The sequence below is a fragment of the Phyllostomus hastatus genome, unplaced genomic scaffold, assembly GCF_019186645.2.
Source record: "Phyllostomus hastatus isolate PE091 unplaced genomic scaffold, TTU_PhHast_1.1 phas_contig_40, whole genome shotgun sequence".
NCBI classification, from domain to species: Eukaryota; Metazoa; Chordata; class Mammalia; order Chiroptera; family Phyllostomidae; genus Phyllostomus; species Phyllostomus hastatus.
The window spans coordinates 75,528,679-75,544,407 of NW_025333872.1; the positions used below are offsets into that span (position 1 = coordinate 75,528,679).

The 15,729-nt window shown below is 39.4% G+C and overlaps 1 protein-coding gene across 1 annotated transcript; it reads right to left on the minus strand.

The window, feature by feature from the left end:
• Positions 1-1,159: 1,159 nt before the first annotated feature.
• On the minus strand, positions 1,160-11,445 carry LOC123821617 (vascular non-inflammatory molecule 3-like). The gene is made up of 7 exons (XM_045843187.1): positions 11,166-11,445; positions 10,918-11,048; positions 7,221-7,413; positions 4,406-4,697; positions 3,146-3,519; positions 2,300-2,473; positions 1,160-1,423 (listed from the first exon to the last, which is right to left on the minus strand). Exons 1-7 carry the CDS (start codon positions 11,376-11,378, stop codon positions 1,295-1,297), a joined length of 1,506 nt encoding a protein of 501 aa, XP_045699143.1. The 5' UTR covers positions 11,379-11,445; the 3' UTR covers positions 1,160-1,294.
• Positions 11,446-15,729: the final 4,284 nt, after the last annotated feature.

The following is a 15,729-nucleotide window of genomic DNA, read 5'->3' on the forward strand; positions in this document are numbered from 1 at the left end:
CCAGAGGTAACTGGGGGGAATGACAGGGTGGCCCTTTCTAAGGAAGATCCCCGTCTAGCACAGCCTGCAACAGATCCCTGAGTACAGAAGGAACTTAATCAGGACTGGGGAGGTTTTAGAACAGAATAATTTCAAAAGGGAACCACATGTGGTCTGAAGGAGATAGTTCATGTCCTTTTTTTAACTTTCATTCTAGGTATCAAATTTCCATACAAATAGACCATAATGGTGGAATAAAGAGATAATGGAACAATTTTAATTAGTTAAAAAGTTGTTCATAATTGCTTAAAAGATGCCCTTATTTTTTCATTTTCTGTCTCTTAAATGAATGGGATCAAAAACCCTCTCTATATTCAATGTTCACCCTTTGTATTTGCCAATGATAGAAAGAACACTTGTGAGAGAAAAACTGAGGAGAAGATACAGAGATTTCCCATATACCCCTGCTCTAACACGTGCACAGCCTCCCCCATTGTCAACCTCCACCATCAGTGGTCCATTCATTGTGACTAATGAACACACTTTAGGGTTCACCTTTGGTGTACATTCTATGCGTTTGGACCAATGTGTAATGACATGTACCCATCATTATGGTATCTTACAGAATATTTTCACTACCCCCAAATCCTCTATGCTCTGCTTATATGTCCTACCTCGCACCCTCACCCAACCAACCCATGGCAACCACCGATGTTTACTATCTCCATAGTTTTGCCTTTTCCAGGAAGTTATATAGTTGGAACCATGTGGTAGCCTTTTTGGTTTAGCTTCTTTTACTTAGTAGTATGAATTTTTACATTTCCTCCATGTCTTTTCATGGCTTCATAGCTCATTTCTTTTTATCACTAAATTATATTCCATTGTCTGAATGTACCCCAGTTTATTTATTTATCCATTCACCTACTGAAGGATGTCGTGATTGCTTCCAATTTTTGGCAGTTATAAAAAAGCTGCTATAAACAAACAAACAAAAAAGACACTTATGCAAGCATTACAGCAATTACCACAAGATTTTTCTAGGCCCCTGTTCCATTTAAATATATGTTCCATTGTACACATATACATACTTGTACATACTTAAATGCATCTACATGGAAGACGAATGCAGCTCCTATTCATGTGTGCTAGTTCAAATATGTAAAATGTGAAAAAACACATCTTTTGTTTTTTAAATCTTCATTTATTGTTTCAGAACATTTATGACATCTCTTATGAACAGACTAAGGGCTCTCTCTTTTTTCTCTTCTCCCTCTTTTCATCACGCTAATCCTGAAAGGGTGCCTGTAGAAGGGGATCATTCCAGTTTCGCTGGTCCCTGCCCCAATCGCGGAGCGTCCTTCTCAAACACTCTTCCATACAGGGCCATAGCTAAGACAGGCAAGGGGGTTCCACTTCTGCTCTTCAGACGTCCATCTCTTGAAATCTGATCAAAGAAAGCAAAGGATTAACCCCTGTGCAGAGCTTGGTTTCCAGCCCACATGCATTTTCTGACAACATCACTGTAAAAGCAGCATGAACTAGTCAAACGCACACAGATTTGGTGTCAGAAGACTCATGTTTCAGAAAACCTTATGTGAAAATGCAGCAAATAAATGCACAGGGCTTAAATAAGATAATATATAAAAAAGAATTCTTTTAATTCATGAAAACTTATTGAAAGTATTCATTATTACTATCATTATTACAACTTCTCAAAATAACACACCTATGAAATAAGCTGTGGATGTCTTATTTAATGTGTTTAACTTGGACTTTCTACCTCATGCAAATAAAGTGAACATTAGCTGCCAGCCACCATCCACAATCGGTACTTTTATTTTAATTTCTTTATAACTTTATGGCTGCCTTGGACCTCAAAATCATATTTCTGTAGGAAAATGAATGCAAACTCTGCATCACAGCTTAAAGACAACCTGGAACTACACTTGTATTTCATATCACAGCTTCCATATGCCCTTTTTTTAGATTTTATTTATGTATTCTTAGACAGGGGAGGAAGGGAGAAAGAGAGGGAGAGACACATCTGTGTGTGGTTCCTCTCAAACGCCCCCAGCCCCCAACCAGGGACCTGGCCCATAACCCAGGCATGTGCCCTGACTGGGAATCGAACTGGCAACCCTTTGGTTCACAGGCTGGCGCTCAATCTACTGAGCTACACCAGCCAGGGCTCCATGTGTCTTTCAAGTGTTGCTTGTATAATGTAAGCCACAAAATTGCAATACTGACTATTTTCAAGAGTTTCATTATGTCATTCTACCCTATCTGTTCAAAGAAATGCATCATCCTGAAACCCTCCTACCTCATAATATCTTTCAGAACCAAGCTGACTTCCACTTAAAGTGAGCTGTGGGAAAACATAACTTGTTCCAAATGTGCCGCTGAGGGAGAAGTCTTCAAACTTGGTAAAAGCAGACCCAATGGCCTCCCCACAAGTTGTCAGGTCAGTGGTTCGACACTTCACTAATGTGCATACCTATGTAGGCAAAGAAAAGAACAGTGGTAAAAAATCTTGGAAACGTCTTCTCAGCAAAAAGCAATGAATAGAGAAATACATGTCAGGTTGCCTCTTAAGTAGAATTATTCGAATTGCAGGTCACAACCTAAAATCAACCTGATTTACTGAGTCAGAATTAGCTCTTTTTTTCCAATGAAGCAAAATGGAATAGACTAGAATTTTAAAAATAAGAGTGCATTGCACATAATTACAGCTTTTCTAATTTGAATTATTTCATAAATGTTTGTTTCAATTAAATGTCTTTTTTAACTCAGTCACACATGTTGACTACACTGGGCCACAATGTAAAGTGGACTGCTTCCTGTGGGCTGCAGGGGAAGGCAGTCTGAGAAACAGTGCTCTGCAGTAACCTGACAGAAAAAGAGAATGCATGGAGGTAGCACCTCTGAAAACTTGAAACTGGCCTGCTGAGAACTAATCAACCTGCTTTATGTTTTTTACTTTGCAACCAAGAGAACTAATTCTATTCTTGCTACGACTGAACAAATAAAATGTTGGGGGGTACGATTCAATGATACCTGTGACATTACTACAATGAACTGTATCCAACACAATTTTTAAAGAAACAAAGTGAAGGCCTAGAAGACTAAATAATAAAGAAGCCATTCTAACGTATTTAAGCACTCCTACCTGGAGGTAATATCGGCCGTCTACTGTGTGCAGTCCATCAAAGGCCCCCAGTGCATACGACTCATCTGCTCGCTTCTCAGACATCTTGTAAGTTAAATGACAGCACAGGTCTTTCTGGCAAACTGTGTAATTTCCTGCACTTCTCTTAAGCTCCGTGAAAGTGTACTCATCAAAATAAAACATCCCTGGGAAATCTGACTGCTCAGACGAGAATGGCCTGATGCTTTTGGCATAAGCACCCCAGTCAACAGGTGCAGGGTAGGTGGGTTCATTTCGAGGCCGGGACTTCAATTCTGAGAGCATCAGCTGGCCACTCTCTGTTTCCATGTCATAGTGATACACGTTGACTCCTTCAGGTGTGTAGATTCCACTCCCTATGGGCAACATAAAGAAACACAAATGTTGACAAACTAATAGAGTTATTCTCATAGGAAATTAAATATAAAGTTACAAAAGCAAAAGGATTTTCAAAATAGGTAAGGAGATAGCTGTTACATTGACGTAATTCCAATATGACTCTGTCACTCTGCTTGCTCTGAAATGATCATTTGATTTGGATGCCTTCCTTCCTTCCTTCCTTCCTTCTTAAGCTATCCTTTTTCTAGCTAATTGAAAAACAAACTAGACAATTTGTCAAACATGAAGAATAACTGTAGCTCTGCACTGACCTAATTCATTTGTTTGGGATTCTTCCTCTGGAGCAATGAATAACTAAGCAGTCAAGAGGAAAGCCTGAATTACCTGGAGCACAGCTACTTCAGGGTGGAGCAAAAGTAGGTCTACAGTTGTGAGTCTGTGAAACACAGAGTTTATTCTTGGATTCCTGTGTATTAATTATTTTATTATTTTCTATGAAAACTGTAAACCTACTTTTGTCCCACCCTGCATAAAAGATAAACTCCAAAAACCTGGTCAAGTCTAAAGTGATTTGATCACCTCAATAAAACTTATTTCAATATCTCTAATGAACATCTGCTGCCAAGTTCTTTAGATTTGGCTTTGGTTTTTTTTTCTGTGACTTGATGTCTCTTTAACTTCAATTTTCTCTCATGTGACATTGAGATGACAATGTTTGCATCCTTCTTTACTCAAGAGCTAATGTTCCATTTGAGGAATGTTGGTATAGAAACCCTAGCAATTATTAATTTTGTGATATTAGAGTTAAAGAAACAATCATTAAGGAAAAGTGTGGCTTAACAACCAATGAAGGATTCCTAAGACTGTCACTGCCACTCGGTGATTGCGCGTCACGTGAGTTACCTGTCATATGCATGGTGGTGTTGTGGACATTTGCTGCAAGCAGGTTGACTCCCATGGCTCTGGCCCATGACGAATGGAAGGGAACAGCTGAGAGGAGGGGCAGCAAGTTGCCCCATGCCGTGGGAAAGAGAACACTGTCAACTTGCAACTTTTCCACCAGCACTACAGCCGGATCATGAGAAAAAATGTCGAAGCAAGTGAAAATGCCAAACTTCCCAAAAGGAGTGTCAAAAGTCACAAGTTCTAAATCCTTGGGGAAATCAAACTGAGTTTCAGGTGCATAAAGATTATACTGTTAACAATAAGCAAAGAAGGAGAAAATTAGTAAGAATACTGCCAAATAGATGTGATCAATACCCATAAAGTCTTTCTCCTATGCATGCTGATGCACATATTTAAAACTGTTATGCATAAATATGTGTACATCACACCCAGTATACATACCCAATATAGTGTTTATGAGTTTTCTCACTGTGACATAAGTCAAAAACCCATTTTTCCATAATCATGGATTATATCTATATCTATAAATGATATTTAGAAGGTGAATACTTCTGTCTTAAACTCATAGGTTGAATTTTGAATCTGACAAATTTCAGACTGTTTTCCACTGTACTCCTTAAATACCAAAAGTTCTGCCCATGCAAAGTCTGCCACATTAGTAAAATTCATTTTGCCATGCCTCCCTATGATACTTCTAGGTTTATGCAAGTGAAGTAGATTTAAAATGAATTTATATCATGCTACTTTGCTGAATTCATTTATAAGTTCTAGTAGTTTCTTGGCGGAATTTTTTGGGTTTTCTATGCACAGTATCATGTCATCTGCAAATAAAGATAGTTTTACTTCTTCCTTTCCAATTTAGATGCCTTTTATTTCGTCTTCTTGTCTGACTGCTGTGGCTAGGACTTTCAGTACTATGTTGAATAAGAGAGGTGAAAGTGGACATCCCTGATCTTAAGGGGAACACTTGTAGTTTTGGCTATTGAGTATGATGCTAGCAGTGGGTTCGTCATATATGGCCTTTATTATGTTGAGATAATGTTCCCTCTATTCCCACTTTGCTGAGAGTTTTTATCATAAATGGGTGCTGGATTTTATGAATAGTTTTTCTGCCTCGATTGATATAATCATGTGTTTTTTATCTTTCATTTTGTTTATGTGGTGAATCACATGTGTTGATTTGTGAATGTTGTACCATCCTTGCATTCCCAGAATAAATCCTACTTCATCATGGTGTATGATCTTTTTGATGCATTGCTGTATTCAGTTTGCCAATATGTTTGCTGTATTCAATTTTGGCATCTATGTTCATCAGGGATATCGGGCTATAATTTTCTTTCTTTCTTTCTTTCTTTTTTTTTTGTAGTGCCTGTATCTGGTTTTGGAATTAGGATAATTCTGGCTTCTTAAAATGAGCTTGGGAGTCTTCCCTCCTCTTGAAGTTTTTTAAATAGTTTGAGAACAAGAGGTGTTACCTCTTCTCAGAGTGTTTGGTAAAACTCACCTGTGAAGCCATCCAATCCAAGGTTTTTGTTTGTTGGAAGTTTTTTTATTACTGCTTCAACCTCACTTGGTGTAATCTGTCTATTGAGATTCTCTGATTCTTCCTGATTTGGTTTTGGAAGATTGTGTGTTTCTAGGAATTTATCCTTTTCATCCAGGTTGTCCAGTTTGTTGGCATGTAGTTGTTCATAATATTTTCATACAATCCTTTGTATTTCTCTGGTGTCAATTGCTATTTCTCCTCTTTCACTTCTGATTTTATGTATTTGGGTCTTCTATTTTGTTTATTTCTGCTCTGATCTTTATTATTTCCTTCCTCCTACTCATTTTAATCTATAGTCAATGTAATGGCTAGACCTTGATAGTAAGCCATTAATATTTTTTTAGCTTCATTATTGCTCCAAAACTCCATTTCACCTGGACTCAAGAGTGCAGCACGTATTTCGCTCAGGTTTTTATTGGGCCTGATTGTGCATATGTGCGCTCTCTTGATAGCACCCCTCTCCCCCCAGGGAGGATCCTCTGCTCCTGCACCCTCCCTCATGGTAGCCCATCCTTCATCCCACAGGGATCAGCTCAGGAAAGGCATGTGTCCTAATTGGAGCCCAGTATAATGAGGCTTTTGCAGGGTTTCTTAGGGAAAGAAATGCACTCTTCCTGTAGACTTTGTTGCTATAAGGATGGAAGTTTCTTGTTGAACAGCCAGGTGGCTTGTAAAAAGATGGTTAGCCATAAACAAACAAACAAACGTGTAACAAAGGACTAAGAGAGCTGGAGAGATGGATGACATCTTTTGAGCCCCTAAGGGACAGACTACATCTGAAACTAGATCTATCCTTTCTATGATTTCTGTTTTTTTAAGTACATAAGCAAGGAAATCCACTGAGGGGGGGAGTAAACCAATTTCAGTTGTGGTTTTCTATTATTGTATTATAATTTTTAAAAAGTTATAATGGACTGAATGACTAAAGCTTAGTACAAAATGTTAACAAATTGGACCAAAAAACTAACTCTAGAATTAAGTTATCATTGAAACAGAGCATTTCTCCTTTCTCAGAGAATATTAAAAACTTTGTGAAACTATTATTACTGTTTCAATATTCTTCCATATTCTATTTTGTTCCTAATTTGGATTCAGAACCCTTTATGAAACCAAAATAAATTAAATCCTTTTTCAACTAAAATGTAATAATTAAGAAATGTGTTCATAACAGTTTTCTCACCAACATTCAACAGACAAATATACATGCATAGCAAAAACAAACAAGAGAAGTAAAGCAAGTTTAGCTAAGGCACAGATAATTCTTACCTTATGGTAGCGTGCCACCAGCCTGCCCTCAGAATCAAATGCTACATTAGTGTTGTACTGGTAACGACCATCAGGGGGACACTGGGGGTCACTGGCATTACAAGGCTTCTTGTCCCCAATATTTGCCACAAGGTAGATAGAGTTGTCCTTGGCCAGGCAGCTGAGTCTTTCTTGCACTGGGGCATAGCCAAACCTAATTCAATAGATATTGCTTTAAACTTAATATATTTTAGTAGTTTCTGAACTTGCAAAGTGATACTTTATTTGCCTGTTAGCTATAACACAACACCTCTAGGTTAAAAATCAGTAGAAAAGATAGAAAAACTCACATGCTATATAATCTTCATCTTTTTGAAAGCTAACCTATTTTATTGTGCCAGACTCCAGATTGCAGTGAGAGGCAGAAGCACAGAAAAGATGGTGGAGGAAGACGAGGGAGAAGAAAAGCACACTGTCTCTTATGAAGTGCTCCAAAAAGGCAAATAAGGGCTTGAAACGTAACAAACTCTTCTAATGCGGAGGACCTTTTCTATAATCTGAGCCATAGTCTTACTAGGAGGCAGTAAATATTGATAGTAGCCTGATATAAATCATTCTCTATAGCTAACAAATACAGCATTTTGTACTAGAAATATTTTTCAAAAAAAAAAGAAGAAGAAAGGAAATAAAAGATAAGAGAAGAAAAGGCACTTCACTATTCTGGCTCAGATTTTTCATGCAACATAGTAGCTTCCTTTTCAAAAAAAAAAGAAGAAGAAAGGAAATAAAAGATAAGAGAAGAAAAGGCACTTCACTATTCTGGCTCAGATTTTTCATGCAACATAGTAGCTTCCTTTTCAAAAAAAAAGAAGAAGAAAGGAAATAAAAGATAAGAGAAGAAAAGGCACTTCACTATTCTGGCTCAGATTTTTCATGCAACATAGTAGCTCCCTTAGAGGGTCCTTGTGAAAAACCCCTGGATAAACAGGCTATAAAATTGCTTTTCAAAGCAATGCCAACTCCATTCTCATTTGCATTAAATATCTAGGATATTTATCCTAGAAACAAGAAGGGACCGTGATGATGAAATAGATGGAATGATAGCTGACTTCAAGTACTGTACTTGGAAGGCTCTGCATGTGCATAATTCATCTGAAGATGAGTCACACACATTAACGTACTATAGAGGCATTGCAAAGACCAAAGGAAGTTGTAGAGAAATTTCAGCAGAAAATAAGATAAAAATTTTTAGCAACCAGAACACTCTGTCAAAGAAAAAGAATTGAATTCACTAGTCACTGGACATTTCAAGTGTGGTATGGTACAGTCAGGCCCTCAGAGGATATGCAGTTAGCATGGATTTCCACCCGGTGGAAATGGGTGTGTTGCATTCCAGCCATGCTCATTACCAATTGGGACACCCTGAGCCTCCTTTTTTTTTAATCCTCACTTGAGGACAAACTTACTGATTTTAGAGAAAGGGCAGAAGAAGAGAGATGGGGAAATAAACATCAGTGTGAGAGAAATATCTATCATGACTCCCATACATGCCCTGACTGGAAACAGAACCCGAAACTTAGGCATGTGCTCTGATTGGGAATGGAACCCAAGACCTTTGGTTTACCAGACCATGCTCCTACTAACATTGGCCAGAGCCCTTAAGCCTCCTTTTATTGTCATATTTAAAATGGAAAAAGTTATAGTTGCTGCATAAATCAAATGAGATAATGTGCTTAGCACACAAGGTACGGCTCCTGGGACCAAACAGGTGTTCAATAAATAGGTAATGGCCATTACGGATTTTGTAACTACAAGAACACAGCCCCATAAGGTGATGACTTTGTTGCTTTAGGGGCTGTTCAGGCTCTCTCCATGATCTCTCAGCTCTTCTGCAATTAATGTTGAGTTCATCTTTGACGAGCAAGAACAACTTTATGACTATTATGTTAGACTATTTCTTTTATTTTCTGGAAAAATAAGGCATATTGTCAAAATTCATATTTATTAAGACCTTTAATAAAGTTATTATATATTTGTTTAATTTTCCTTTTTTTGGCTAAATAATTAGGGTAGTTGAATATTTCCTATTAGCTCCCCATGAGGGAAGCCCAAGGAATCATGGGATGTGTCAGTAATCTAACTGATGGTATTTAAACATGGAAAAATGACCACATGGTCCTGCTATTATCTATTTTGGGGACAAATGTTACCAGGGAAAAAGCAATAGCTTCTTTTCTTTACCAACATTACCATTCTAGTAAATACTCGATTGCTCCTTTTTTACAACTCAGAGCTGAAAACTTGGCTTTTGAATAAGTGTCTACAAGAATCAATAACGTTAAAGTTTCATCAGTCACCTACCTTCCTAACATAAAAATAATTTGTTAGATACTAATTAGGCTTCCAGACATCTTTGCCCTGGGAAAATCAGTTTTATCAGCTCAGACAAATAGGGTGTGTTTTAGTATGAGCCTCTGGAATGAATGCAAATAGTGAGTCCTTCCTGCTCTGGGAAAATCCCTCGAATCACGTAAAAACTGAGTCATGGTTGCATGACTCCTGTAAGCACTGACTGTGTGACATTCAGAGAGTATTTTTCAAAGGTGAAAATCCCAGGGTGAGACTTGCCTCACATAGTAGAGCTCCTACGTGGCAGCCTTGGAGAGTCCCAATCGATTTCAACTAGTCTGTATTATTTAAGTTCCTCTTTTTGTGCAATAGATCTGATTCTGAACAGATGCATGTAAATCTAAAATTAGCAAATTAAGTAACTTTTTAATGCATTGGTTTTGCCACTTCAAAGACTTATATATGGACTATTTTAAAAAGTAAATGCACCTGAAATAATCTATTTCACAAATCTTTCTTATGCTTTATGCACTTTTTAAAAAATTATGTCTAATCTAAAGCTATAAATAATTACTAGAATTTCTCAAAGGACAAGAAAACAAAGAAGTTTAAATTCAGTTCCTTCTGTTGAAAAGAGTAACAGTGATGGCTAACATTGAATAATGCAAGAAAGTGTACAGATGGCTGTGTATTTCTTCACTTGATTCTCTTGTCTAGTCTACTCTGTGAGGGAAGTAGAAGAGGAAATTTCATCATCCCTCTCCTACAGACAAAAAAACAGCGATGACTTGGGCTGTCAAGCACTTGGGCTATCTACCACACATCACTCAGGTAGGAAGTGGTAGGCTGTGGTCTCAGAAAAAGCACTTCCTTTTTTGAGTACTATGCAATTTCCAAACTCACCACACTGATGACATTGCAAATGATAACAATATCAAAGCTCTCTGAAAACATAGCCCATTCATCGTTTTACCATTCTTAACAAGGAGGCATGTGTTCATGGCTGAAACAACTTACTTAAATTTGGAAACATAAGTCCTAGATATCACAACTTCTTCACTGTGTTGAAACCCAATTAAGCACATCTATTTTAAAAACTACACACACACACACACACACACACACACACACACACTACTCATTAAAGAAAATTACAGTAAATAACCAACTAATCATCATCATCTCAAGTCATTTGCCAAACAGCTGTCATGTGCCAGATGGCACACATTATGAAGCATTCTGCACCTAAGCCAGTGCCATAGATTGATTATTTCTCAACAAGAATACTAGCCAAGCTTACTGAATTTGCCGTTGGTGTCGCACAGTATCACACTTTCTTCAAAAATCAAAAGATAATGAATGATGTTACCTCTGAGGGTCTTTACACGGAATCCAATTGACTTCTGGGTGTGGGATATCTTCCAGATAGGGGTAGATGGTCTCCCTCTTGAAGACCCAGCCATAAATTCCATCTTCTGGGGTCACAATAATATGTGCACCCTGCCCAAAGAGGTGGGAACAAAGAAGTTTCTCATCAATTCTGAGCACTTACACTTTATCAAGTTTCAAATTTCCTTTACAGTATCCCAGCCAGTATAAAAAAAAGGCATTCAATACCTGCCTGGCTGCCAGTTTAACTGCTTTCTCCAAAACATCCATATTCTTGTTCATCAGCAGTAAAGCTTCTTCTTTGGAAACAGGTGTTTCTGTTTTATTTGGTAATATAACAGCATGCTCATACACTGCAGCAATGAAAGTGTCAGTCGCACTAACACTCAGGACTAACAGGGCAAAAATTGCCACAAATTTTAGAAAATATGATCTAATCATAGCTACAATTTAGTATTCTTGGATAAACTCATGTTCTTATATTTTCTGTCACTGGAAAGCTTTTAGTTAAAGCCCTGCCTGCTATGAGCTATTTATATTTTCTCATACATTATGCAATTGCACAGAATCCATTGCTCAGCATTGAGAAAGGATGTTGCACAAGAAAACTGATAGCCAGGATTGCATCATTGGATTAACTCCAGTGTACAGTGCTGTTGTTCACAGTGTTCTGAGGGGCACCCAGCTCTGAAGGAGGAACTAATGGGCCAACTAGATGAGTCTACCCCAGTCTAAACTTCTTTTCTTTTACTAAAATATACTTTCCTGGTAGGTCAGTGTTTCCCATAATAAGGCCAATATTGGACCATTGTGGGAGGCCAGTATCATAACAATTATGTTGAAAACTTATGTGCATAACTGTGATAGACACTGAACAGACTGCAAGGCAAAGCCCCAGGTTTAACAGAGCTTACAACATGACAAGGAAGAGTGTAGCAGAGAAGAAAACCTTTATATTACTCTGATTTACTATGAAGTAGAATTAAATGTACTAACAAACTTATAAAAAGAACTCACATGCTGACAGTTTCCTTATAAGTATGTTGCAGGCATCAGAAGTTCCGGTTCTTGCTTATACAAGAAGCATCCTTGACCATGAGTTTGGTTGACTCACATTGCCCAACTGCACCAATTGGGCTGCCACTGACCAGTTCCAGGATGCTGATATATGGGGACCAGCAAGGGTATTGCCTGTGTCAGAAACATTTTTTGTAATAAATGTTTAGCCTTGGCTTGTTTGAAACTGTCCTGCCTGGTGTCAGGAGCTGTTTAATCAGGTGAAACAGCCCCACAACTAGGGGACTTTGGGACCATAAGCCACTAAGGAAACAAAACTTATCTTGCTGGCAGGGGTGCAGCCTCTGTCCCCTTTACTTCACTCTGCTTGGCCCCTGAAGGATGGCTGGATAGTCAATGATGGATGAGATTCCTCAAGAAAGTAACAACCGAAGATAGGCACAGTCAGTCACCAAGGGGCCATCAGGGAAGGATTTGGGGGGATTGTGGAGAAGAGACAAAAACCGCTTATCCCTCAGCTTTATCATAGCCTGAGTCCTCAGTATATCCGTAAAATGTCTCGTCATGTCTTGTCTGCCTTGCTTCTCCTGCCTGATTCAGGACTGAAACAATGCCAAAGAGGGGTGCAGCCCTGTGCCAGAACCCGCAGTTCCCAGCTGGGGGTGGTCAGGCCTAAGAAAGAATGCATAAAGTCCTGTGAAACCTGCTTTGCTAAGAATGTTCCCAATTTAAATGTTTAGGGTCCAAGCACAAAATAAGTTTATTTCCCAAGGGTTTACAGCCAATTGGTATCACCCTGTCTACCAGACCCTGACTCAAAAGGACCCCCATGATCCCAGAAGTGTTATTTGTAAACCATATCTCCATTCTTTAATATGCATCCCTATGCAAGCTAAACTCAATAAAAGACCATTGAGAGATTGGCTAAAGACCTTTCTCCTCTGAAAGACTGGTCAGCCTTTCCTCCCAAAGCAGATCATGTCTTGGTAGACTTATTCTCATCCACAGCAGCTGTGGGGAGGTGGAACCTCCCCACATTAGCTGGTTTGGTTCATTGGTTTGATTCCTAGTCAAGGTACATGCCTGGGTTTTGGGCCAGGTCCAGTAGGGGGTGTGTGAGAGGCAATCACACATTAATGTGTCTTGCCCTCTTTTTCTCCCTCCCTTCCTCTCTCTATATAACTAAAGAAAATCTTCTTAAAAGTAAATACATTTTTAAATAACTTGCAATGTGCATTTATTTCATAAGGAAACTCCATAAGGCTGTGCTATTTCTAAGGTCTAGGCAAGCTCTTTCTAGAGTCCAATGGGGCTTCCCTCCTCTCTTTTTCTTGCACATGACATTGTCTTCCATGGAGTAACTGCCACCCACTGTTTTTTAGGTTACTGTACCCAAGACCAGCAGAAGAATAGTGCCAAGCCTTCAAAGTACCCCTGAAGACAAGTACACAGGCCTCTGCATTTAAAAGTATTATGTAACTCACTATGCAGAATTAGAGCAGGATAGCAAAAACAAGGACGTGCCTTTGTCCAAATGATGGACAGTCATTTGGACAAATGACTATCCAACAAGTCAAAACACTTTGAGCAAAAAAAGAAAAGAAACTTTTTGGCCAACATAACTGGACGTTTTAGTGAAATACTGGTTGATGCAGACACTGGCCCGTAGTTTCCAAGTCATTATGGATGAAATGAAACATTCACATGGATTACCAAATCTGGTGGAGGGAAAGGGACGCTATGGCTTTTCTCTCAAAGGGTGCAAAACCCTCAGCCCTTTCTCCAGTGAGCTCCTATTGCCTTACTGGGCACATTACAAGGAGGTCCTCATTAACTATGCACAGGCTCCCTTTAGGTGGTTACCTTATACAGAAAGCAAAGGGGAGGATGCTGGTAATCACATCACAGAAGAGGGATATTTGCAAATGAAAAGGCAAAAGTAGTTGAACAGGTTACACTCATCCTTGGAAGGTTTAGCATGGTTTTTAGGAAGTTGCTTTGCAGTAAAATGTCCTCCATTCAGGGTGAAGGAGTTTTAACAAAAAGCAAGACTCATAGTGGCCTAGGTACATTGCAGGCCTGATTTCCCACAGGAGAACCTATCCGTGGGCGTGGATCCTGTGCATCTACAAGTGGGAGCTGGGCCCACGCCATGCAGAATGGTCTACTACAACTGGTTAGGTAAAAATCTGAATTCAGGTGCTTGACTTATTTCTTCACAGTTCTCTGGCTCACTTCTTCTTGGTCTTCATACTTAGAAACACTCTTTTCAGTTTGCAGTTTTCACGAGCATATGTTCACATTATAGTCTTTCCTATAAGTCAGCTGGGCAACTGCTTGGCTAGCTGCCTGCTGAGAAGCCTGGTACCCAGGAATAGACAAGAGTCGCACACAGTAATTGTACTATTCATTCAGCTTTTATTGAATGCAGGTTCACTCAAAGTAGATCATCAACATACATTAATATCCTACTCAAATTTTAATAATCTAAGACAAATATAAAACACACACAACACAGCAATCAGTGGGGAATAACGAACCCAAGCTCAGCCTGCAGGTGCGGGAGGCAACACAGTGGGCAAGGGAGTCATCGGTGTCATGCAAGGAAGGATCTCAAGAGCCAGGAGGGCAGCAGTGCAGATGAAGTCTTCAGTCCAGCAGGGCAGAGCCTGCAGCAGCCGATGCCAAGGGAGATCAGTGTAGTGTGCAGCAGCACTATGGTGTGTGGAGCTCAGCTGTCTCAGCAGTGGTCCGGAGCCTGCCTGAGGTATACCCTGAAAGTGGTATACTCCACCTTCTGGGTTTTTTGTTTTTTGTTTTTTTAATTAAGTGTCTTGGAACCCTTGATGGCAAGTGAGGAATTTTCCCAGGAGCCTATCTGTGAGTGATACATGGCTATTCTACTTGAAACCCCTGATGTGAATTGGGAAACTTCTCCAGGGGCTTATTTATGGGTAGTCCCACTCTGCAGACACAGCTGTTCTGATCATGTGTGCAGATATGTTAGGTGTGTTTCCTTGCCAGATGTGTCTGCTCTGACGTAGGTAGTTTCCCTCTTGAGCCAAAGTGTCCTGGCTGACTGGCAGCCATCTTGGTTGACATGAGTTACTCCACTTTGTTTTATATACCTTAGGCTATCTTGACAAGACCAATGCAATTTTATTGGTCCTGCTCTCCACATTTGTAAAGATAGCTTCTGGGGGCTCCAGATTTACATGGTTCTTATGTCTTTGATTCCAGAAGAGAGGACTTCTTTTTTAATTTATTTATCATCAAAAGTTCTAGGGAACATTCTCACCAATGTGGTTTCAAACATGTACTCAGCACCGCATGAATCTCTGCCCTTGCAGTTCTAGTCCATGCCAGGTAAAGCTTGGACACACTCTGGAGCTAAGAGGAATGATCTCCAACCCCACATACATGGAGGATTTCCCTTTAATAAAGAGGGGAGAAGGGAGTCCTGGCTGGTGTGGCTCAGTGGATTGAGCACTGGCTTGCAAATCAAAGGGTCACTGGTTTGATTCCCAGTCAGGGCACATGCCTGGGTTGCGGGCCAGGTACCCAGTATGGGGAGCAGGAGGCATCCCCACTTTGATGTTTCTCTCCCTGTCTTGCTGTTTCCCTTCTCCTCTTTCTAAAACTAAACAAATTTAAGAAAAAAAAGAGGGGGAAGAGGAGGCTTGGCAGGGACCAACAATTGACATTCACCTCAGGAAACCATATAAGTTTCTGAGAATAATTCTGATTTCCTTGATCACTTTGGCCTTTCATTCAT